This window comes from Amblyraja radiata, chromosome 8 (assembly GCF_010909765.2).
Source record: "Amblyraja radiata isolate CabotCenter1 chromosome 8, sAmbRad1.1.pri, whole genome shotgun sequence".
Lineage (NCBI taxonomy): Eukaryota > Metazoa > Chordata > Chondrichthyes > Rajiformes > Rajidae > Amblyraja > Amblyraja radiata.
In genome coordinates, this window is record NC_045963.1 from 39,623,758 (window position 1) to 39,651,147 (window position 27,390).

General features: G+C 42.4%; 1 protein-coding gene across 1 annotated transcript in view; it reads right to left on the bottom strand.

The window, feature by feature from the left end:
* kcnh1 (potassium voltage-gated channel subfamily H member 1) overlaps positions 1 to 27,390 on the bottom strand; it is a 217,656-nt gene that overhangs the window by 62,920 nt on the left and 127,346 nt on the right. Inside the window, exon 10 of the mRNA XM_033025617.1 lies at positions 14,208 to 14,404. Coding sequence (XP_032881508.1) covers positions 14,208 to 14,404 — 197 coding nt within the window. The remainder of the gene's footprint in view (positions 1 to 14,207; positions 14,405 to 27,390) is intronic.

The window sequence follows — 27,390 nt, forward strand, 5'->3', positions numbered from 1 at the left end:
GTTTTATTCCTCTCAAGATGTTGTACCCTGCTATAAGATCACCCCTCATCCCCCTGCACTCGAAGGAATAGAATCCTAGCCTGCTCAACCGTTCCCTATAGCTCAAACCCGCGAGTAGTAACTTTAGTAACTTGTCAGTTTCTTTGTTGAACTAAAATAAGGCGCATGTTGCAATCAAAAGCGTTTGAACAATTGGTTGGGAAGAAAGGGCCAGTAAGTGAGTGGGTAAGATCATCTCTGACCCCTTTCTTTGAAGCATTTCCCTCTGGAAGGCGACTTCGGACTGTAAAAGCTGGCACAACCAGACATAAAAACAACTTTTTTCCACGAGCAGCAGCTCTACTCAATAACCAAAAATTTGTATCCTCTATCTTAGACAATAGACAATATGTGCAGGAGTAAGCCCTTCAAGCCAGCACTGCCATTCAATGTGATCATGACTGATCATTCATAATCAGAACCCTGTTCCTGCCTTCTCCCCATATCCCCTAACTCTGCAATCTTTAAGAGTCCTATCTAGCTCTCTTTTGAAAGTATCCAAAGAACCGGCCTCCACCGCCACCTGAGGCAGAGAATTCCAGAGACTCAACTGTGTGAAAAAATGTTTTCTCATCTCCGTTCTAAATGACTTACCCCTTATTCTTAAACTGTGGCCCCTGATTCTGGACTCCCCCAGCCGCACCATTCTCTCAGCATATGACAGTCCCGCCATCCGGGAAATTAACCTTGTAAACCTACGCTGCACTCCCTCAATAGTAAGAATGTCCTTCCTCAAATTAAGAGACCAAAACTGCACACAATACTCCAGGTGTGGTCTCACTAGGGCCCCGTACAACTGCAGAATGACCTCTTTGCTCCCATACTCAACTCCTCTTGTTATGAAGGCCAACATGCCATTAGCTTTCTTCACTGCCTGCTGTACGTTCATGCTTACTTTAATTGACTGATGAACAAGGATCCCCAGATCCCGTTGTACTTCCCCTGTTCCCAACTTGACACAATTTAAATAATAATCTGCCTTCCTGTTTTTGCTACCAAAGTGGATAACCTCACATGTATCCACATTAAACTGCACCTGCCATGCTTCTGCCCACTCAACCAACCTGTCCAAGTCGCCCTGCATCCTCATAGCATCCTCCTCACAGTTCATACTGCCACCCAGCTTTGTATCCTCTGCAAATTTGCTAATGTTACTTTCAATCCCTTCATCTAAATCATTCGTCTATATTGTAAATAGCTGCGGTCCCAGCACTGTGCCTTGCGGTATCCCACTTGTCACTGCCTACCATTCTGAAAGGGACCCGTTTATCCCCACTCTTTGTTTCCTGTCTGCCAACCAATTTTCTATCCATGTCAGCACTCTACGCACAATACCATGTGCCCTAATTTTGCCCACTAATCTCCTGTGTGGGACCTTATCAAATGCTTTCTGAAAGTCCAGGTACACTATATCCACAGGCTCTCCCTTGTCCATTTTCCTAGTTACATCCTCAAAAAATTCCTGAAGATTAGTCAAGCATGATTTCCCCTTCGTAAATCCATGCTGACCTGGACCGATCCTGTTACTGCTATCCAAATGTGCCGCTATTTCATCTTTTATTATTGACTGCAACATCGTCAGTATTTTGCTCTGGTATTTTATTTAATTCACATGTTTAATTGTTCATTTTTTATTATTATTGTTTAATGTTTTATGTGTCATTCCTAACTATCACTGTATGTCATCTTGTCACTTGCGGGCGGAGCACCAAGGCAAAATCCTTGTATGTGAATATACTTGGCCAATAAACTCATTCATTCATTCATTGCAGGTTGGATTAAAGAGCCTGTTTCATTGCTTTATAGCTCTGTTGCTCTCACATTTATCCAAATTAAACTTGATCTGTCATTTCTCAAAATATTGGCCCTGTTGATCAAGATCCTGTTACGATTAACCTTAGAGATAACCTTTTTCAACACCAATTTTTGTGTCATCCACAAACCTACTAACCATGATACCCAAATTCTTGTCTAAATTGTCATAAAATACAGGAATATTATTATTATGTATTTGAGATTAAGGCAGTTAATGTGAATATGCGTACCCTACATTTATGTCGGGCTAACAAACGTTTCAATTTGCAGCACCTCTTGCAATTAAAGATAACTAGACTAAGTGGAACCCGTTTGGTCCCAGTCACATGGGAGGCTTGGTCCCCCAACGCAACCTGTTCCCCAATGCAATATTCCACCAATCACCCGTTCCCCCAATGCAACCTGTACCCTCAACGCATCCCGTCCCAATGCAATATTCCACCACTCACGCATAGCCTCCAACTGCGCAGGCATGGAGCATTTTCTCTCATCCACAAGCACTCCCATCCCCTCCTCTTCACCCTCCCTCTTCTTTCCCCTCTCCTCCTCCCCTTCCCCTCCCTCCCCTTTTCCCTACCCTCAGTCACCCCCTCCCTCCCTCCATAACTCCTCTCCCTACCCCCCTCCTATCCCTCCATCATCCACTCTTCACCTCCCCCTATCCCACCCATTATCCCTCCTGATGTCTCCCACTGCCCTCCTCTCCCTCTATTCCACACTCCCTACCTCCCCCACTCCCCCCTCATCTCCCTCTATTCCCCCTTCACCATTCTCCTCACCTCCCCCAACTTCCCTCTCTTCTTCCCTACCCCTACTTCTCCCTCAATCCCACCACCCTGCCTCACCTCCCCAGGATCTTTCCCCTCTCCTCCCCAATCCCTCCTTCACCTCTCCCTCCCTCACGTTTCCCCTACCCTCAGTCACACCCTCCCTCCATAAAAAGCAGCATCTGTAGTTCCTTCCTACGTGTGTGTGTGTGTGTGTGTGTGTGTGTGTGTGTGTGTGTGTGTGTGTGTGTGTGTGTGTGTGTGTGTGTGTGCGTGTGTGTGTGTGTACGTGCACATGTTACTCAAACTCCGTGCAAACTGCTCGGCCACCCTGCAACCTGACTCTCCCTCCCTCCGTCCACTCCGGCTCAGCCGCCGCTCGGCCCATCCCCGCCCTGCCCACCCGCCTATGCCTGCTGGCTCGCTGCTGCCGCCTGGGGAGGATGGAGTCTGTGTTTGTCAGCACGAACACCACATGTTTCGATGAGCTGGTGGAGAAGATCTCCTCCGAGGCCATGAGGGTGAATTACCTAGGAGATGGACCTAGGGGGACGGGTAGATGGGGTCGCCATTGCCGCAGAAGGTGGACAGGGGAGAGGGGTGAGTGATGAGGGAGAGAGAGACGGGACCAGAGCCTCCACTGGGCCTCCACTGAAACCCCCCACCCGCCTTAGCCGGTGGTGGGGGAGACAATAGACAAGTTACTGTGAGGAGGGGAGAGAGGAATTTATGAGTGAGGCGGGACAGGCCGCTGCCGGTGGGGCAGGAAGGGGCGTTGCCATCCCGGCCATGGCATTGACTGACATGAGACCAATCTGCGTGGCGCTGACTGAAGAAATCTGCGCACGTGAGGTTTTTAAGATTTTTAAATCTCGATAACTTTTGCAATATACCACCGATCGGGACTATCGCGTACCGTTTTTGCGCAAATAGAAAAACAGCGCAAACCAGAAGAGCACAAGATCAGAGTTTTAGTTCTGTAGATTTACACTCATAATGAGTATTACATTAATCATTCAAGCATACATTTGATGAAATGGTTTAAATACCATTTTAATAACTATTCATATGCATCACTGAATGCCATAACCAGTATTTTGTTTCAATTAGATCTTCACCGCTTATAGAAAGCTTATTCATTATTATTAATTAGCTGCAAAACGGGTTCCAAATTTGGAGGCTTATTTTACCAAATGAAGATTGCTGGGAAATTTCATTTCTAATATAATTTGTCACCTATGTTAAATATTTGCTTTGAGATCATTGTGAGAATCCTGTTTAAATAGGAAATGCGGATTAATGAGTATGAATTTAGCCTGCCTGAAAGTGAAACCCTCTGGCAACTCAGCACAAACAATTGAAGTACCACAATGATTGAAACACTATCTAGGTTAATGAGCATCCATGAATTTTAATGTATATAAACCAACAGGTTGAGTTATATCAGTCCTGACATTATTAATATTGCAGCTAAAACAATCATTCTGGAATATACAAGGACAGAAAAGTGTGAACAACTGTGTTTTTTTCTAAATCACACTTTGAAACTAGCTCTTCTGATGGTGGCATATATCAAAGAGGTAAATTACTAGTACATCGTGCCAGTACATCAATTATCGTTCTTCTGCCTGAGTCATGAGTTTGTGAGCAAGTAAACCATATCATCAAATCAGTAATGAGACGGTGCTGCAGAGTCAGCAATGTTATTTTCTAGATTAAACCGATTCTCCATTTTCCCTCCCAGGTCTCAAAGCAAATCTCCTTGTAATCCTTGCCAATGTTATTCCTCAATCAACATACTGCAGCCCCCCCCCCCCCCCCCCCCCCCCAAAGCGTGGAGAAACTCCGAGAAAACCATCCGTATTTAATTTTGCATTGAATGTCATGTTATTAGCAGAGAAGCCTTCCGACAGGACATTTCAATTAACTAACATTTCAAGTCCATGACCTTCCATCAAGGATATGAAGGGGACCCTCTTCACTCAGACAGTTTGTAGGTGCTTGGAATACACTGCCTGCGAGAGTGGTTAATGCTGGGTCGCTGACTGCATTTAATGAATTTTCAGAAGAACATTTAAATTGCTCATGCATTGACAGCAGCTAAAGACCACATGCTGGGCAATACCATTAAGATGGAAAGGTACCAATGGTTGGTGTGGACAAGTTTGACTGAATGTAGGATTATATACTTCAATTTTAAGTTGAAGACTAAGGGGGACAATCGGGATTCAACACTGAATTTAAAAAAATCAGATAATCAGCCATTCCAGTCTTGTGCTTCACAATTCAAGCATTCAATTTATTTTATTTTCTACATCTTCTTTATTTCAGATTTCATTAATCTCCTCCTATTTACATCTAATGCAGACAACTATTTACCATTCTCTTTCAGCTGTCACCAGGCCCACTTTTGATATTTAATCTGTCCTGATTTCTAATCATTGTGAATCCTTCCCTTTTGTTTTCTTCACCTCCCTTTCTCAGCATCGTAAAACTTGCTGCATTTCAAACTGATCAAAAGGCATCAACTTTTCAGATTAACTCTGTTTATCACTCTCTAGAAATGCTGCCCAACCTGCGGAGCAATTCCAGAATGTTCTGTTTTATTTCAGATGCACAGCACCTGTCGCATTTTGCTTTTGGATAATATAACAGAGAGATTGGAAAGAAAGTTTGATGTCTGAAGGGTCGAACCAAACCAGCCTTGGAAATCCAATTTGTTTCTAAAAGGATGTATTTTTGAATGGACCTCACTGAGTAGAAGAGCATGTAGAAAAGACAGAAAGGCACGATTCTACATTAATTGAGGTACAATTTGTATAGGTGCATTGCATATTTGCAGATTCCCTCATCTTTCCCTCCACTATGTTTCTCCAGACGATGCAAGCATGCAATATTAAAAAATGAGCTCAGTGTTGAATAAATCAAAGATTATGGGACCAGACAATACTGAAGTGGAAGTACTGAAGAACTGCGCTCAAAAACTATCTTTGCCTCTATTCAAACTGATTGAGTACCACAATGCAGAAAATTGCCAGGTATGTCCTGTTCACAAAATGCAGGAGAAATCCAATCCAGTTTAGTCTGAAGAAGTGTCTCGACCCGAAACGTCACCCATTCCTTCTCTCCAGATATGCTGCCTGTCCCACTGAGTTACTCCAGCATTTTGTGTCTACCTTCATGTTTAATCTCATCCTGTTGACTTGTTCTCAATCATCATAAACTGCTGGAATGTGTCATTATCAGTACTATAAAGCAACACTCAATGTCCCAATAACTTTCTTATTATTGCCCAGAGTGGGTTTCACCAAGCATAGACAGAAGAAATGAATTCCAGATCTGAGAGTGACTGGCCTTGATATCAAGGTAGCATTGATTGCAGCATTGAGGAGCCCTGGCAAAACTAGTCAACTATTTTTAAGGGGAAGACACTCTGGAGGTTATAGTGATACTTTGCACTCAGCTGGATGAGCCCATCATTGACCCAAGGCAAGTCAGAGGCAAGATATCCTGCAGCAGATAACTCATCTCCTGACACCCCCTAGCCTTTCCACAATTTACAAGGCAGACGTCAGGGATGCACTGGAATGACTGATTGGATGAATTCACCCCAACAACACTATCCCTACATTGTACGATAAAACACAGTTTAATTGGTACCCATCCAACACCATAAATGTTATCACCCTTCTCCTTAGTGACTGCAATGTGTACCACCAGCAAACAAATCCATGCCCCAGTCTGAAAATCCAAATGAAAGATATTAGTCTACGTTGCTCTGACAGCATTTTCCAAACATAAGAGAGTGAAACCAAAGCACAAGTAACCATTTGGCTCTTTTCAGCTAATTTGCCATTCAATAAGATCATGGCCAATCCTTTACCTCAGTGTTGTGTTATTCATTATCCCCATCTCCATCGAATCCCTTAATTTCCCAAAACCTATCAATTATGGACTTGAATTCACACATAGGGTGATGGATGTATGGAACAAGCTGCCAGAGGAGGTCGTTGAGGCTGGGACTATCCCAACATTTAAGAACCAGTTAGACAGGTACTCGGATAGGACAAGTTTGGAGGAATATGGACCAAACGCAGGCAGGTGGGACTAGTGTAGCTGGGACACGTTGGCCAGTGTGGACAAGTTGGGCCGAAGGACCTGTTTCCACACTGTGTCACTCTATGACTCTATAAATGCCTTTTCAAAGTTGCAGTTGTATCCATTTCTATAGCTTCCTCCGGCAGCTCATTTGAGATATGGACTACCCCAAGTAAAAAAGTTACCCCCCCCCCTGAGGTCCCTCTGAAATCTCTCTCCTCTCACTAGGGTTCCCAAAACTTGTCAGCCTTGTCCTTCACCCTAACAGGAACATTCTGCCCCTGTACTAGTGACATCTCATTTTTGAAACCACCTACTTACCAGCCATCCCCTTACCTGCAAACAGGCTCTCCCAATTGAACTCTGCAAGTTTCCAAACATTGCCTCCAAAATCAGCCTTGCCCCAGATTAAGGTGTTAACCTGCGAGCCTATTATATCATTCTCCATAACTACAAAACTAAAAGAATTATGGTCATTGATACCAAAGTGCTCCCCCACAAACACTTCAATCACTTGCCCTACTTCATTCCCTAAAGTGAGGTCCAGTGTTGCAGCGCGGGCGGCGCTGATGGACAACGCGGGGTCCTGCGACTCCGCCCGGCTCGGCCTGCGGACACGGGAGCTGCGGACTCCGGCTGCGGGAGGCGGCTGATCAGGAGGTCCGGGCCGCTGAGGAGGAGGATGTTCACCGTCGGGGTTCGGCGTCGGCGTTCCACCAGCCCGGCGTGAGGGCCTGAACATCGGGCCGCCCGGGGTGGCGACTGCGGGTGCTAGGAAGGCCTCGACCACGAGTGAAAATCTGGGAAGAACGGAGGGGAGGCTGGCTGGTGCCTAGGAAGGCCTCGACCACGAGTGAAAATCTGGGAAGAACGGAGGGGAGGCTGGCTGGACTATGGTACCTTCCTCACCTTGGTGCCACTGTGTTATGTTGTGTCGTGGACTTTCAGTGTTTGTGCTTTTTTTTAAATTCTATTTTATTTTTAATATGTTTTATTATTTATTATTATTATTTATTTATTTTTATTTTTATGATACTGCCTGTAAGGGAAATTCATTTCGTTGTCTCTAACTGAGACAATGACAATAAATTTGAATACAATACAATACAATGCATCTACACCAGTAGAACCCTCTACGCAAATAGGAAGCTTTCTTGGACCCATTTAACAAATTCCTCCCCATCCAAGCGCTTTACGGTATGGGTGACCCAGTCAACATTAGGTAAGCTGAAATCTCCCACTAATACTACCCTATTATTATCATTGCTACCTGTGCAGCTATTTGTTCCATAATTCAGAAATTATATCCTCATGCTCTATTCACTGCCAGTGATGTTGGCTCCAGTTGTTAAATGATGCTTATTTTATCGGAAGTCCTAAATTTATTTCACAGTAAGGATTCAAGCTCAGGACAAGACAGTAACAATAACCAAGAGCAGTAGCATGAACTAAATAGCAGTAGGCGTATCATCAAAAAACAGGTGTCTAGCTGAGGGTGAGGGGAACAGTATTTTGAGAGGCAGTGTCACACTATCTTTTCTCTTAGTTTAAATAGTGGGGTAGGTGAAGATCAGGGGTGCACGTATCTCTGAAAAGCAGAAGTAATAAAAATTGCAATTCTTTTGTATCTACAGAAATTCAATAAGCCACATTACTGCACTGCAGGAGAGAAAACAAGATTTATAGAGTAGCGAAAGCACCAGTCATAAATGCAATCAAAGCCTCAGCTGCGAGATTGCATTCACAGCTCACGTTATATTAGATGGCGAATAAATGGTTCTCTTGGTATTAGTTGCATGCTGAGAATACAACATTATTTTTCCCAGATTTCAGAATAACCGAATTGGCAACAGCGAAAGGGGTTTTAAATATAAATGCAACTTACTTTAGTTTCCTTTGCTGCAGTAAATATTTAAACAATACTTTAAATAATGTTGCATGTGAAATCAATTTCACTATTAAAACCAAATGAAGTAGAACGTTTAGTAAGACCGGCAAATATGAAGTGGCACTTCTATATTTGCAAGTACTGTGTTCCAGCCACATATTATTTCCAGGTGTCTTAGTTATCTCAAAAATATTTTGAGATCTATAAATTTCTAATTTTTTTTTTACAATTAAATTAAGGAAATATGCTACAGCAATTACAGAACACTATAATTAGATTTTTTTACAAGTGAGTGACCCAGAGATTATTATTACACCCTCTTTCCATGATTTGCAGCTAAAATTGGTGCATTAGATAAACATTTATATATTACACACAAGGTCTGATATGGAGACTGGCAATTTGAAGGTCGACAACATAGAAACATAGAAAATAGGTGCATGAGTAGGCCATTCGGCCCTTCGAGCCTGCACCGCCATTCGATATGATCATGGCTGATCATCCAACTCAGTATCCCGTACCTGCCTTCTCTCCATACCCCCTGATCCCTTTAGCCACAAGGACCACATCCAACTCCCTCTTAAATATAGCCAATGAACTGGCCTCAACTACCTTCTGTGGCAGAGAATTCCAGAGATTCACCACTCTCTGTCTTGCGTGCATGGCTGCACACAAGACAAAGTGTTGAGGATTGAGGTAGACACAAAATGCTGGAGTAACTCAGCGGGACAGGCAGCATCTCTGAAGGCCTTACTAAATGAGAAGAAAAAGGCTTTCAGGGAGGGCGACAGGAATAAGATCAAAGAACTTCAAAAGGAACTGAAGGTGAGGATTAAGGAGGGGAAAGAAGCCTATAGGTTCAAATTAGAACGACAGCTGCAGCAAGATGGTGTGAAGCAGGTATGGGCTGGAATGCGAAAGATCACGGGCATGAAGCAGAACGGTGGTACACTGCCTGATGGTGAACAGGGTCTGGCTGATGATCTGAATAGTTTCTTCAACAGATTCGACGGCTCCACACCACCCCAGCCTCCCCCACCTGGTCTGCTGACCATTGCTGCTTCCTCTCCACCTCCCATCCCTCTCTCCATCACTCCTGAGATGTCACCTGTACGGAGTCCCCTCTTTCCACCTCCCACTCCACCGGCAGCCCCACACATGACTCTTTATACTGCTCAGGTCAAGGTGATGCTGGACAGACTGAAGCCAGGGAAGGCAGTGGGGCCTGATGACACCAGCCCAAGGCTACTGAAGACTTGCTCTTCAGAGCTGTGTGGTATTTTAACACACCTGTTCAACCTGAGCTTACGTCTACAGAGGGTTCCAAGGCTGTGGAAAACATCTTGCCTGGTACCTGTCCCAAAGAAGACCCATCCCACTCTCTACAATGACTACAGACCAGTAGCGCTCACTTCTCACATAATGAAGACATTTGAGAGACTTGTCCTTTCCTACATCAGGACTAGTGTGTCAAATCACATGGATCCTTTGCAGTTTGCGTATCAGCCTAACATCAGTGTCGATGATGCCCTCATTTACATGCTGCAGAGGGTGTACACACATTTGGACACTGCTGATGCATCTGTAAGGATTACTTTTTTTGACTTTTCAAGCGCCTTCAACACTATTCAGCCCCGACTGCTAGGGGAGAAGATGGAGAAGATGAAAGTGGATCCATCACTGGTACTGTGGTGTTTGGATTACCTTTCCCTCAGACCACAGTACGTGCGCCTACAGAACAGTGTCTCGGGCACCATCTTGAGCAGCACAGGGGCTCCACAAGGAACTGTGCTGGCTCCGTTCCTGTTTACCATCTACACAGCGGATCTCCAATGGAACACCAACAACTGCTTTTTGCAGAAGTATTCGGATGATACAGCTGTTGTCGGCCTCATTAAAGGGGGCAATGAGGAGGAATACAGAGACATTATAAGTAACTTTGTGGAGTGGAGCGCACACAATAATCTCCATCTCAACACCAAAAAAACAAAGGAGATAGTGGTGGACTTTAGGAGGGGGAGGAGGAGGACTCAAGCAACGCCGATCAACATTAAGGGCACTGAGGTGGAGGTGGTTGCTAATCACAGGTACCTTGGGGTGCAGCTTGACAGTGAGCTGAACTGGAAGTGTCATATGGAGGCGGTGTACAGAAGGGGACAAAGCCGACTGTATTTTTTAAGGAGGCTGAGGTCTTTTAATATCTGCCAACCCCTACTGTGCAGTGTCTACCATTCAGTGGTGGCCAGTGCTCTGTTCTTTGCTGTGGCCTGTTGGGGAGATGGCGCCCGTATAGCGGATAAAAACAGATTGGACAAACTAATTAGGAAGGCCGGCTCAGTGGTCGGGGCTGAGCAACGAACGGTCCAGCAGGTGGCAGAGGCCAGAACTTTAAATAAACTAGGTTCCATAATGACAAACCCCACTCACCCACTCCATGCCCTGAAGGTGATCAAGAGCAGTATCTTCAGCAAGAGGCTGATTGCACCAATGTGCAAAACGGAGAGATACAGGAAGTCCTGTTTACCAGCTGCAATAAGACTTTTTAATGAGCACAAATAACTGCACTTTTTTAAATTAATTGTATTTTAACTTGTATTTTAACGTATTTTAACTTGTTATGTATGAAAGCGTGGTGTTATGTTATGTTTGTCTTGAAGCTGTCGTGGCAAATAATTTCCTGAAAAGGATTATTAAAGGAATATTCTATTCTATTCTACCTTCGATTTGAACCAGCATCTGCAATTCTTTTCTACACATGCTGAGGGTTGAGGATGGCAGAACTCCTTTCAACCTATTGTTTCACAAAAGGACACTACGTGCTCGTGTAAATCAGCAGGTCAGGCAGCATCTCTGGAGACCATGGATAGGTGACGTTTTATTCGAGACCCTTCGTCAGCCAGTTAGAAAAGGGGAGACGCAGGGACAAATCACAGAGAGAGCAGGGAGAGAGGATCTTACACAACTCCCATCAGAGAGAGGAGAGCTTGTTTCACAATCCAATTTTTTTTTACATGGCTTGGACTTTGCACTTGCAATGTACAATATGTTGAAAATCTTAAGACCACAACATGCAGATCATCTTAACAGAAATCCAAATGTTTACATGGAAATGGTAATTCCGTGAATGCCGCATCTTTCATAGTGAGCCTTTACTTTTACCTACACTGTTTAATTTGACATTCATTGCATTAAAAAAATGAAAGTTCTGATAGATATTACTTTAGTCAAGTGTAGAGGATCACCAGTATTCTTCATATAGGTTAAGATGCTGAATTGATCAGGGTGCATGATACGTGCCAACCAAAGTGGGCCATCTTGGCTAGATTCTCTGCAAGGGAGTCGTGCCATGAATGAAGAAAGAAACCATGAAGTACTGATTAAACCAACAGAGACATCTACCCAAGCAACTGACTGATCATCAAAAGTATGATAGCAGGCTCTAAAACAAACAAAACAAATCATTCTCAATCATGTGACATCTTAAATAAAAGTAACTAGGGGCACATGTGCTAAATTCTCCTAAATACAAATGCTTTACCATGCTGACCAAAAGTCTTCATCAACATGCCAGAAATAATTTGTCTCAAACTCACTAGATAATGCCATAGGTCGTCTTCGGACACAACAGAAAATCAATCAGTCCACATTTAATTTACCCTCACAGTGTGTGCTCAAAATGGCATTCCTTGGTGCTTGCCTTCCATTACCCCGCACTAGGTGCTGCCATTTCTCATTTGCTTCATTAACAATACAATTTTACAAGGCAGCAGCACCACTTTAAGGATTACTGATTCTAATACCCCATCTGCTTGGCCTCATGTATGCACTTAAAAGCTGGCCTTCTAGTTGTTTTGATTTGCAGAGTTCGAAGCATTTCAATTCTGCATGTGCATACAAAGTCACAGTCAATTGTTTTGGTGTACTTTTTGTCTGCCTTCTGATGCTGCATTACTCCGGTAAGAGAGCATGGTTGCCATAATGACCATTCACCATTTGCAATGGAAAATCCATAGGAACATCCAGAGTCTAGTTTGACCTGGTGCCGGGATAGTTACTTCATTAATTTCAAGGGCGTGAATGGCTGCTCGGGACCAACTTGGGGGGGGGGGGGGGGGGGGGGGGGGAGGGGAAGACAATGGAGACCCGGCGTGGAGGGACTGCCGTGAAGAACAATGGGGACCCGGCGTGAGGGGACTGCCGTGAGGGACAGTGGGAGAACAAAGGGGGACCTGGTGTGGGGGAGGGGGGAAGCATTGTCATTTTAGAATCCTCGGCCCAGGGGAAGTCTGCATTTGTTTGTTTGTTTGTTCGTTCGTTCGGGTGAAGGCGCTGTGCGCACGGCAGCCAGCCAACAGTCGCTTGTCCTTTTCTTTTTTGACCACTTTTAATTTCAAGTTTTTGTGTACCTTGTTGTGTGTTGTGACTGTTGGCAGATCAACTTTTCTTTGGGAATGAATAAAGTTTATCGTATCGTATTTATAGATAATATAGGACAAATTAAAAATAATACATTTAAATCTGCTTTTATAGGGCAAGACAAACTTATTTGGGGGAACGTTGACTTGTGATTTATATATTTATCTTACATTTTTGCACAACATCAACCAATTCTATTTCTGCACGTTGGCCGAATAAAAATAAGAAAATAAGAAACGTTCTTTAAGAAAAAATAAGAAAGAAAGAAACTAAGAAACATTTTTCCCAACATTCCCCAAAGTTAAAACCAGAAAGAAAGCAGTATCTGGACAAATAATGCAATGAGATGGCTAATTAAAATCATTCAATAACAAAACATTAAGAAACAGACACAAATCATCATGACCATCAACTCAAGTTTCCTTTTTCATATGTAAACAACCTAATGTAAGCAACCACACTGCTCATTGCATGATCAAATACTTTTAAGAAGATTGCTTAATGTTTCAAGTAGAGACTCTTAATCAATTGAAAATTGAGTAGAGTTCTAAGAAAAAGGTTTCGGATTGAAATATGAATCTTTTCTTTTGCCACAGGTGATGCTAATATGTATACATATTTTAAATTAAATTACTTGTATTTATCAAATTTTGAACATTGCATCACCTTTGTTTCATTTTAACAAAATAGAAACTGAAGAAAACCAAAGCTAGTTTCCTCTGTTATTTTCTTCCATTAGTTTGCCACAGTTAAAATCTGTGTAATGCACAACTTACATAATTATGTCCTGACAAATAAACTATATCAGATCAAAATCACATTAGTCTAATGCAACATGATTAACTGTGTAATGATAATGCTTGATACCCAAGTAAGTTTTTTTCCTTCAATTTATATTAAAACAGTAAACCTTGAACTTGTTACTGCAGTTAAAATGTAATTCTAACTGTTTTCTTCAGCAAGCATTAATATCACAAAATTCAAGCGTACAATATCAACAAACAGTGAATGCTGGTGGCACCAAAAAGATGAAGCGCAGATCAACACATTCAAAACTATTTAGGAAAACATAAAATATATCCTTACTCTCTGGACTAATACCATACAAATGCTACTCAATTTGAAAAGACGTTTAAACATTTGTAGTTGAAATGAAGCTTGTTTACAATTAAAGGAAATCTTACCCTTTTCCTAAGGTTATATGTTAGGATAAGGTTCCTTGAAAAGGAGTTTGCAAAGGCTGTATAGAATTCCAGAACTTTCTGCAAGGCATCTCTTTTGATAACGTGAAGGTCACAATAAGTCAGGGCTCTGACATTGACGCACGACTGAGCAAGGGTATTTTCTTTCCAGAAAACATCTCCAAAGACATCTCCTTTCCCTGGGCAAATGAAAGAAATAAAAGGGAGGTATAGAAGTTGGTTAGACATTTTGGCATTCTCAGGATTTTTTTGTTCACTTACTCTTTACAAGTCATTCAACAAGTGACTTTGAAATGAGCTAACGAGATGATGTGAAATTATGATGGCTAGTATTCCAGCAGAATCAAAAATATATATATATATTCTAAACTGGTGAATGCTACCATTAAAGATAATGTGCAGTGGTTACATAGTCATGCCAATACTTGCAAAAAGCAACTTCAGAAACAATTATTTAAAAACATATATAATTTGTGTAAGAGATAAACAGGGTCAGATTTCATGATGCTAAGTGCAAAACCACTATGCAGTCATAATATGGTTTATGTCAATTGAAATGTCATTATGGATGAGTAACATATTTCTAGATACATTTTATAATATATTCTTAACTGCAACATTTGGATAATAGTTTATTCACCATTATTTATTCATTCATAGTATAACAACTTGCTTACTCGTACCATATTGCTAGAAATTGGTAAGGTTATATATTGTAGATTCTGAAATCCATTCAAAATTGAAATACTTGATAATGAGCTCAGGGCAAGTTGTGATTGTGCCAAATTATGAGAAATGTGAAGGTATTGTAAATACGGAAAAAATTACAACTGTGTAGAAAAAATTGAAGTGGAACTGTTGGCCCACTGCCAAAAGCTAGTGTGAAACAGCGACAATAATCGTGATTTTGAGAAGCTTTTGTTTTACTCCTTTTTTTATGTAGACAATTTGTAACTGCGCTATGAATTCACATAAAGCACATTGGGACTTTTATGAAAGATAGACCAAGTGGGACCCATTGGGAGGGGCAGCCTGCAGCATCACACACACTAACCACCCCCCTTGATATTATATGAATATTATTCATTCACTCCATCCCTGCCCTATCCACTCGTGCATAGCATCCAACTCGCAGGCGCAGCTAGAGAGGGAAAGGGAGGGAGCGGGGTAGAGAGGGCAGAGAGAGAGGGCAGAGAGAGAGGGGGTGAGAGGGCAGAGAGAGAGAGAGGGGGGCAGAGAGAGAGAGGGGGCAGAGAGAGAGAGGGGCAGAGAGAGGGCAGAGAGAGAGAGGGCAGAGAGAGAGAGCAGAGAGAGAGAGGGACGGCAGAGAGAGGGCAGAGGGCAGAGGCAGCGAGAGGGCAGAGGGCAGAGGCAGCGAGAGGGCAGAGAGCGAGACAGGGAAAAGACAAGGGCAGGGAGCAAAGAGAGGGCAGAAATAGAGAGGGGGCAGAGAGAGAGGGGCAGCAGGGCTGCCAACTCTCACGCTTTGAGCGTGAGAATCACGCATTTGAACAAATTCTCACACTGAACACAAATTCTGTGACCAACGAAAATGTCAAAACTCAGATAAACTGCATGGGCCATGGGTGTTAGAGAGCTGGGGCTGAGGGAGGGATGGAAGCAGAACCAGTGGCGGGGACAGATGCGGGGAGCCGGGGCTGGCTAGTGTTTGCGGGCTGGCGAGTATTTGCGGGGCTGGCGAGTCACTCGCTGCAGCTCCGGTCATGGAGCAGTGCAAGAGTCCCGGGCCGTCTGAGGCGTCAGAAAAGTTGCGCCGCTTCCGTGAGAGTCTCTGTGCCGAAGGGACAGAGAATCTCAAAGAGAGGCGGAGAGAGAGAGGGGAAGGAGACAGGGGTGGGGGGAGAGAGAGGGGTGAGAATATATATATATTCTAAACTGGTGAATGCTACTATTAAAGACAAAGTGCAGTGGTTACATTGTCATGCCAATAGCTGCAAAAAGCAACTTCAGAAACAATTATTTAAAAATATATATAATTTGTGTAAGAGATAAACAGGGTCAGATTTCATGATGCCAAGTACAAAACCACTATGCAGTCATAATATGGTTTATGTCAATTGAAATGTCATTATGAATTGAGTAACATAATTCTAGATACATTTTTAAAAATATATTCTTAACTGCAACATTTGGATAATAGTTTATTCACCATTATTTATTCATTCATAGTATAACAACTTGCTTACTCGTATCATATTGCTAGAAATTGGTAAGGTTATATATTGTAGATTCTGAAATCCATTCAAAACTGAAATGCTTGATAATGAGCTCAGGGCAAGTTGTGATTGTGCCAAATTATGGGAAATGTGAAGGTATTGCAAATACGGAAAAAATTACAACTGTGTAGAAAAAATTGAAGTGGAACTGTTGGCCCACTGCCAAAAGCTAGTGTGAAACAGCGACAATAATCGTGATTTTGAGAAGCTTTTCTTTTACTCCATTTTTATGTAGACAATTTGTAACTGCACTATGATTTCACATAAAGCACATTGGGACTTTTATGAAAGATAGACCAAGTGGGACCCATTGGGAGGGGCAGCCTGCAGCATCACACACACTAACCACCCCCCTTGATATTATATGAATATTATTCATTCACTCAATCCCTGCCCTATCCACACCCTCTCCCCACTCGGTTGCTCCACTCCCTCACCGGGTACCCCCAAGACCAGTGATCAATGATCGCTCAGCCTCCCCACTATCAAAAATGCTCTGCGGCCCCTGTTTCAGACGGAGAACACTGCCAGATGTGAGTGGGGAACTGAGGCCAGTTGGCCGTGATGTCTGGATCCCAATGCTCAGCACTTCATGTTTCGGAGTTGGCTAATGTTATTAATTTGTAATTAGCCTGATTTGTAATTAGTTGACAAAACCTTAATTTATTAATCCGGAATATCCAGGGGGATGTGATAAAATATTAATTTTATTTTAAAATGACATGCAAGGTGTCAGGCTGTCTGTCACAACATACAGCCCTGATAACCCATTACTTCCTTCAGTTAAATATTGGGAAAGTAGCACTATTGTCATTGGCCACTCAATTAATATGTTTGTTTACCTAACTGACTATTTCTAACCCCCCCCCCCCCCCCCCCCCCACCCCCAATTCCTTTGACAGGTTGAATAGAAATGTCCCCAATCTCGTTGTTTTATTAATTGAACACATAGATGAACATCCTTAAGGAGTGTAATCAGATGGAAACGGATTCAGATGCGATATTTTAGAGCTTGTTCAAAGAAGGGGCATATTTTAAAGGAGTGTCAGAGATACTTGTAGGGGAATGTGTGAGGAGATTATTATTTGTCTTTAGTTTTAGCTTGAACCAGGACATCGAAGATTCAAAGTTTAATATAGTAATTGTGCTGATACTGACCCCAACCAACCACGTTATGAATATCATCCATTCCGGAGGTTTTACTTTTATGATGCCATTTAAACTTCACTTGGATTTCAATCACTTCAATATAAAAGTAATTGGGAATGGGGAGCATTGGAACAAAAATTTGCCCTCGGTACATATTAATTGTAATGTAATAATGTATGCATGTTGGTAGGTGCAATCAAAACAAAGATCTTTTTTATCATTGTTGTGTTATGAATACCACAGAAAATATTATGTACTCTCAAGATCACATTAAATAAAATAATATTGCTTAAATATATAGTTATTGGACTTTGCATTTCGGAAAAGTCCCAGCTGAGAGGAAGACAGCAAAATACTGAAAATGTTGGGGGTGAAAATGACTTCAGGACAGTTTGTTACGAAAATGAAAGAAATGGTAACAGAATACTTAGACAGCTGAGTGAGTATAATTTTATGGATGAGAAATTGGGTTCAACCAATTGATGACTTCTTGATAAAGTAACTAGCATGTTAGATAACAAGAAAGCCAATGGATGTAGCAAATTTTGTTATCCATAATTTGGTCTGTGAAGTGCCCCATAAAGGATTACTGCATTAGATAAGCACCTGTGGACTTGAACATAATAGGTTAAGTCCAGGGGGTCAGATATGAGGCTTTATGTGTGGGCCAGATATATTGTCAGTGCAAAGGGGCTAGGAGCAAGGTCAAGTTGGCATCCAGAGTCAAGGTCTGGAATAGTACTAGGTGTGCTGTCAAAGCTGGGACCAAGGGTGTGATCAGCACTGGGAACCTAAGCAGGTAAGCAGCTATGATCAGGGTAGAATAGGGGGGCAGGTGTAAGGCTGGACTCAGGGACATGAATGAGAGAAGGTATGGAACTGGAGTCAGGGCCAGGAGTAGTACCAGGTGTGCAGTGAGACCCAGGTTGGTCAACATGGGCCAAGTGTTTGATTATAATCTGATTTCCATACATGAATACACTAAGATCATTCATGTGCTGCACGTGTTGATCAGAGCCTGGGCTTTACTGTGGAATGTAATTTAGTCTAACCTTATTCATAGCTAATCCAATTTAAAGTGTATATATTGCATTCAAGTGTAAGTTAAAAGACTCGCTACAGTATACACCATATTGCACAATTTCAAACTGAAAAATGCAAAAGTTCCGTACCAAAGGGAGAGGGGACACCCCCCTCCCACCCCTGCATGCGCATTTTTTTTTCTCGAGAAGATGTGATTGTACACAAACAAACAAACACACATACAAGATCAGACTTTTAATAGGTATATGATATGATATCCTGCACTATTAAGCAGTTATTCCTTTCTCCCCACATTCTCGCTTATTTTTCTTTCAGCATGAAATCAACTGTGACGTAAGCACTATTTATCCATTAGCACTGGCTGATGGTATTGCTACCAGGTTAACAACACAGAGAGCTAGGTTATTTAACTACTAATATGGTTCATATCCTACTGAATTAAAGAAACTACAGTAACAGAGGGAAATAAAACTTCTAATTCGACACACAATTATAATTTGGAATATGCTATTTGAAAATTGCAGATCCAAACATTGCTTTCAAAAATGGAGTTGGATTGATATGAGAGGGAGAAAAAAAATGGTAGAGATGTGAAAAAAGAGCTAGCATTGACCAGATTTACGTTGCAGGTTCAATAGATCAAATGGCCTCTTTCAATACAACAATGATGCTACAATTCTAAATTAGCCATTCAATAAAAACAAAACTTTGGAGGCAAGTATGCACATGAAGCAAGATGATATGAAGGCAAATAGTACATTAATGTTCATTGCAAGAGGTTTACAGTAGAGGAGCAAGAATGCCTTGCTACAATCATGTAGTGTGTTGGAGAGGCTACACCTGAACTATTTCTGCAAGTTTGATATTCTCACGAGTATTCTCAAGAAAGGATATATTTGCCATAGAAATGCAGCAAAGGTTCACCAGGCTAATTCCTAAGGTGGCAGGACCTTCAAAAGATGAGATATTGGATTGACAGTTAATTGTAGAGCCTGGAAGAAAGCATGGGGATTGCATTGAAATGTAAAAGGTTCTTGCAGAGCTAGACTATCTGGATACAGAGAGAGTGTTTCCTCTAGCCACGGGGTCTGGAATGCTGTAGGGGTTACAGCCTCAGGATACATTGGGTAAGGAGAAATGTATTCATTCAAAAAAGATAATGAATCTGTGGAATTCTCTACCCCAGAAGGTGGTGGAGGCCGAGTGACTGACAATATTTAAGAAGATAGATTGATTTTACTTCGGAGTCACGTGAGTGACTACGTGAAGAAGGGCTGTCCGTCTGCGTTCGCGTCCATTACGTCTGAAAGCAACGCGCAACGGACGGGAGAGGCACTGCGTCCTCCCAGCCGTTGGGATTTTAAAAAGGCGGCAGGTAAGAAAAGTTGAACCACTTACCCTGCGCTTTCTGTTCGGGCTAAAGAAGTATTTTTCTTTCAGAGCCCCAAAAAATGTCGAAGAGAAGGTCCGCGGGGAAACCGGCTGCCGAAGACCGCAGCATTCCCGGTAGCGAACGACGCTCATTCTCGCCGACATTGCCGCCGGCGTTAGAACCGGCAGCAGCAGACTTGGTGCAGGAGAAAAGCACCGTGGTGGTCCTGGCGGGACGTAAAGCCACCCATAAGTCTGCCAGACCCGTAGACTCGGATGAGTCCGGGGAAGAGGGATACCCTCCCTGATCGGGAAGCGTCCGAGGATGACTCTCCCACATGGAGCAGCTGGTGGAGAAGCTGCTCCACAATGATAAACTCCGGAAAAAGGAGCATTATCAGCACGAGTCCCTTCTACAGACCGTGCCAGCAGCTTCATACTCTGGGCAGCAATATGTCTTTCCCATGGAAGGGGGAAGTACATACGGGGATTACCCGGATTCAGAGTTTGGAAGCACAGTGGGGGAACACTCCCAGGGGAGATTGGAGGAAGTACCTCTACAATCAACTAAATTTGCGATCTCCACATCACTGGGAGCACCCTTGGATGAAGACCTAGCAAGTAACATCAACTACTTGGCATCTCATCAACTCAAGGATCTTGTCATGGAAGAAACCCTAAACAGGTACCCCCCACCATCTAACTGTGCTTCCCTCAAGGTACAAGCGGTGAACCGCATAATTTGGAGGCAAATAGGTCCCATAATCAGGAACCAGGAACTGAAGTTCCAAAAAGTGTTAAACCTGCTGGGGTCTGGAATCACTTTGTTTGCAGGAGGTGTGGAAGGAGACCTCCTCACTGACTGGGAGCAGGATACCATGGCACTGCTATGTAATGCCCGTTTCGAAATAAACTGCATTCGGAAAGAGGCAATAAAACCGGCAATAAATTCGAAGTTTGTAGCTCTTTGCAAAGCTAGCGACATCCAGCCCACAAACTACCTGTTTGGGGAAGACCTGTCTAGACAGGTACGGGACCTGGATGATGAGGCAAAAACCGTGCGCCTCATAACAAGAGATCAGGCCACACCCAGGGGCACATCCACTAGATTCCACCCCTACAGCTCTCGGCGTTTTACACCTAGAGAGCCAGGCACCGGAGGAAGATTCACCCCTGAGACAAGGTCTTTTTTAGGGGCAGGCCCCAGCAGGCCGACAGCGAGGATGAGGAGAGAGCAACCACCAGCTCTGCTCCCCAAACCTCGCGGACGAAAGCCAGCACCACGCCGCCAGTAACAACAGAGGTAAGTCAAACCAGTTCCTCAGGGAACATACCAAACTAACCTCACTTACAGGTGGGGGGAAGGTTGAAATACTTCTTAAAAGAATGGTGTTGGGTTACTAAGGATCCATTCATACTGCACAGTATAGAAGGATTCAAAATTGAGTTCAATTTAAATTTATCACCACCACCAACACATTCTAATACTCGCACATATGTCTTTTCCCAAAAAGAGACAATGAATATACAAAAAGAAATTGAAACGCTATCTGACAATAGTGTTATTGAGAGGTCATACACAGAACCTCACCAATTTATATCCAATATTTTTCCAAAAGAGAAAAAAGATGGAGGGATCCGTATTATTTTGGATCTTACGGAACTCAATACATATGTGCAATACAAACACTTTAAAATGGACAATTTTGGAACAGCAACTCAGTTGGTTTCCAAAAATGGCTATATGGCATGCATCGACCTAAAAGATGCATACTATTCGGTGTCTATTCACAAAGAGTATAGGAGATATTTGAAGTTTACCTGGATGGGTCAATTATGGCAATATATGGCTCTGCCAAATGGGTTGACATCAGCCCCTAGACTGTTTACCAAATTACTGAAACCAATTCTGAGGCTGCTAAGATCTCAAAATCACATAGTCATGGCATATTTGGATGACATTTTCATCTTTGGAGTTACCAAAGAATTGGCGGAAGCAACAGTCAAGGCAACCAAAACCCTGTTTGAAAAACTTGGGTTCCTAATCCATCCAGTAAAATCAAAATTAACTCCTACCAAGGTAATTGATTATCTAGGATTTACTATCAATACAGTAACCATGTTGGTGACTTTGCCTAAAGGCAAACAAAAAGACTTGAGGAAAGCCTGCAATGATCTGATAGAAAAACACAAACCAACTATCAGACAAACAGCAAGTGCTATTGGCAAATTGGTAGCTGCCTTTCCTGCAGTACGCTACGGACCTTTGCATTACCAGCATTTACAGCGGGCAAAGGAACGAGCATTGAAATTGCATGCAGGTTAGTTTGGCAAATCAATGCGGTTACCAGCTGAAGCCATTATTGAACTACAATGGTGGATGGCAAACATAAGACACAGCTCAAGAAAAATCTTACTTGAGAGCCCATCAGTGTTTCTCCAAACCGACGCAAGCGGTTTAGGATGGGGAGCCACAAACACAGCCAGGAGCTGTGGAGGCAGATGGAATGAGCAAGAGTCAACTATACTCCAACTATATGGAATCAATTACCTAGAATTGTTGGGGGCACAATATGGACTCAAGTCTCTCTGTAACAACATGCAACATGTGCATGTTCAAATTCAGATTGATAACACTACTGCGGTAGCATATATCAACCACATGGGTGGTGTAAAATCTGTATCCTGTGACAGATTATCTAACCTCATTTGGCACTGGTGCATCGAGAGGGATATTTGGGTCACGGCAGTATATCTACCAGGAAGATATAACACGGTGGCAGATGCAAGGTCACGAATGTTTAATGATAATATAGAATGATGTTGAATCGTACGGTATTCAATGAAATAACTATACGATTTGGCACTCCAGATTTGGATCTAGATTAAACCATCAATTACCCAGATATGTGTCCTGGGAGCCAGACCCAGGAGCAGAGTCAGTGGATGCCTTTTCCCTAAACTGGGGAGGAATGTATATTTATGCATTCCCACCATTCTGCCTCATAAACCGATGCTTGACTAAAATCAAGCAAGACAAAGCCACAGGCATTTTAGTAGTACCAGATTGGCCTACACAAGCCTGGTTCCCGAAAATACTGGGGATCATAGTCCAGCCATTAATGGTTGTACCTAAGAGGAGAGATCTCCTAGTAAACCCAGTTTCAGGGAGCAGCCATCCACTTTCTGACCGGATTGATTTGTTGGTTTGCAGATTCTGAGGAGGCCATTTCAAGACATTGGAATTTCCGAACGAACTGTGGATGTCATCACAAAGGCATGGAGGGACAGTACCAAAAAACAATACGCTACTCATATTAAGAAGTGGGAAGCTTTCTGCCATGCAAACGATATAGCATACAACACAGTTCGGATGACGGATGTCTTGGAGTTCCTATCAGCCCTGAACTATGACTATAAATTAAGTTATAGCACAATCAACAGTGCCAGATGTGCACTATCCTCCTATCTGACACTGGAGGCAGGGCACGGGCCGATAGGAACGCACCCCTTCGTAATAAAATTCATGAAGGGAATTTACAATTCGATACCCCCAAGGCCTAGGTACACGGGCACATGGGATGTGAGCATGGTACTGACCTTACTTCGTCAGTGGGGACAGCCAACGGCCTTATCTTTGTCTAAACTAACATTGAAAGTGGTTATGCTGATGGCGCTAATAACAGCCCAAAGAGTCCAGACACTACAAAAACTACGACTGGACTACATGACCAGCAACACGAATAACATAACATTCGTTGTTAAGGACCTGATCAAACAGAGCAGGCCAGGAATGCCAGGGATGAAGATCCAGTTCCTGGCATATCCAGAGGACCAACGATTGTGTGTGGTAACACATTTACACCACTACCTGAGAGTCACGGAGAACCTCAGAGGCTCAGAACAATCGGTCCTCATCAGCCACAAGAAACCACACCGAAAGGTGTCGACACAAACTATCTCCAGATGGTTAAAGGAGGTAATGGTGGTAGCGGGAATAAATACTCATATCTTTCAATCTCACTCCACCAGGGCTGCATCTACGTCGGCAGCAAGAATGATGGACGTGCCCCTTAATGACATCCTAGCAGCTGCAGGATGGGTGAACGAAAGAACGTTCCAGCGGTTTTATAACAAACCCATAATCGGACCAGGGGTATTTGCTCGTGCCATCATAAGTTCTGTTACCTAGTTTTCCCACAGGTTTGGAGGGGAAGCAAATAAAACATTTATTTTTCCTTATTTTAAAGCATCAGTTTCGTTACTAACTACGTTATGTCTGAATGCTTTAATAATACTCTCATCCATGGTCAATCCATTCAGTGAGTGACGCCTGGATTCGTAACCGGCGTAAATTCACAGAGCTTTGAAATCTTCACGTAGTCACTCACGTGACTCCGAAGTAAAATAGTAAGATTAAATGAGAACTTACCAGTTTGAAGTTTGATCTTGATTTTATGAGGAATTACGATGAGCAATTACGTGCCCACCGCTCCCACCCTCATATTATCAAGGTCATATGGAAGTTCTAGTTTTTTCACAATCTTACTATTCTCAGGTCTTCTTTGTTATCTGTGATTTAACACTGCTGCTTTGAAGATTGACGCGCACGCAGACGGACGGCCCTTCTTCACGTAATCGCTCATCGTAACTCCTCACAAAATCAAGATCAAACTTCAAACAGGTAAGTTCTCGTTTAATCTTACTATTTTACGGCACAAAAAACAGCGAGGGATATTGGTAGAAAGCAGGAATATAGTATTGAGAAAAATTGGCCATGATTTTATTGAATGGTAGAGCAGGGTCGCAGGTCAAAAGTCGCAAATACTTGGAAATCATGCCTTCCATAAAAAATAAAGACTCAAAGTATTTTTCTCTGTCATTCATTGAATAATTCTAAATTCAGCGTCCCATGGCCAAGTTATTATGGTCATACTGACAGAAATAAAACTATTTGACAATGTCCCAGACTGCTCATGACAGCCTGCATATATGTCTTAGTGCAGCACCAACAGGTAGGTGGATAAAACATGAGCTGCAGAGCTCAGTTTCCAACTGTTTTCTATTCAAACAAGTCCAATGCTACATTAGTAATGAAAATGTAATGCATTTTTCATGCAAAAAACCCCTATGATTTATACAAGCAGATGTGTTCAAGACCTGCGTCACATCTAATGAAAGATGCCAGAAGTAATGGCAGATCCAGGAAACCAGTGAATGGATCACCATTACATTTAACACTTCTATCCTTTTCCAGATTGGTGGGAAAAAGGACAAAGTTCTCTAGTTTGGGGCAGAAGCATGTAACTTTGTAAAGTTTTATGATAAACAAAATAAATTATTGGAGGTCCCTCCACCTACATCTAACTTTAAAACCCCCACCTCAAATCCTATGCTTAAAATGCTCACCAGCAGCTTTAAAAGGTATTTCATCCACCTGCAGATGATCCATAAAAGGTCTTTCTCAGTCAAAGTGCCTCTATTTGGCAGACCACTAAAAAGAGATGTTGAATTATCTGTGGAAACGTAACTAAGTTACATGATTCTCTCTGATAGTAACTGCTTACTGCAGTTTAGGTCATTACAAGATGCAAAACTCAAGTAGATTTGCCTTAAATTCCAGAATGTGGGAAAGTAGGCAAAGGGTCTGCTTTCTCATACCATTGCCTTTAAGTTCAAAATACTATTACTGATATTAATGAAATTAATTTCATCATGACATCTTAATGTGATAAAGAGTAACTTCAATGGTTATGAAATTAATGATTTTTCCCCATTCTGGAATTTAAGGCAAATCTACTTGAGTTTTGCACCTTGTAATGACCTAAACTGCAGTACGGGTCTACTTGTCTCAGACCAGAATTTGAACAACTAGTATAAAAAGTGTAAAAGTGTACCCCAAGGGAAAAATTTGCTTTCTACCTTCTCCAGCACAATAATTCTATGGTCAATAACAGTCAGGATATCTGCTGAATTTGGTTCAATATGAGAAAGACTGGTTGGTTATCACTACTTCCAACCCTAATTTTACTTGTAACTGGACAGATTTATTAAAGCACAAGCATATCAAAGCAGAGATTGTGTTCATCTTTGTGTAGGAGTACATTAATGGTGAGTAACAGCAGCAGGACTTCATTTTCAATCTCATAATTAAATCCCAATATCTAATGATAATTATTCCCATTGAAACCATTTCATCACCATTAAAGTTACTCTTTGTCACATTAAGATGTCATGATGAGATTAATTTCATTAATTGCAGTAATAGTATTTTGAATTTAAAGGCAACTTGCCTTTAGGAACAGCGGATGTTGGAATCTTGAGTATAGAACTCTGTGGAGGGAATGAAGTGGCAACGCCATAGGTCAGGACCATTTTTGACTGATTGTAGAAGGGTGAGAAAGCTGGAAAAGAGAGTTGGGGAGCAGGACAAAGCCAGACAAGTTATCGATGGAAACAGGTGAGAGGGGTTTGATTGGCAGAAGGGTGGAGTGACAAATGTTTAGAGATGAAAAAGTGATAAAAGAGTGTCGACTGACGTCAGAAGGTCGGGGACCGACGTCGTGGTACCTGCTCAGTAGGCGCGGCTCACCCATGACGGACTCCAAATCAGCCCCGAGCCACCGGTGTCAACAGAACCACGCCACCAAGATGGGGATGGACCTGCAAAAGCAATGGGGGGAGATCTGGCAGAGGGCCGCCAAGAACAATGGGGGACCTAGCATGGCGGGGTGGGGGTGGGGTCAGGCAGTAGATAGGACCGTTTGATACTTTTGTCAATTTAACGGCACCAACTTTGTGGCAACATTTGTGTACTGCCTAGGTTCTATACAAAACAAAGATTTTCACTGTACCAAGTACCCAAAGTACATATGACGATCAAGTATCATTCATTTACAGGAAGTCAAATTAAGATACCATTTTAAAAAATCTCCCCAAAAATGACCTTTTGAACAACAATGAAATACTACTTAATTTTAAAATAATAAAATAATTTTCACTCAGTGTGTGGTCCGCATATGGAATGAGCTGCCAGAAGAGGTAGTTGAGGCAGGTACACAGCAACGTTTAAAAGACATTTGGACAGGTACATGGATAGGAAATATTTAGAGTGATATGTACCAAATGCAGGCAAATAGGACTAGCTTAGATACGCATCTTGATCAGCATGGACAAGTTGGGCTGAAGGGCCTGTTTCCGTGCTGCATAACTTTATGACTCTAATTGACATACTCAGGAAATTAGATTTTTAACACAGAAAGATGATCATCCCTAACTGTTACTTATTTTACTGTTAGCATAATCTACATTTTCTTGTAATGTATAACATATTCAATGACATAACATTAAATTTATTTAAAAGT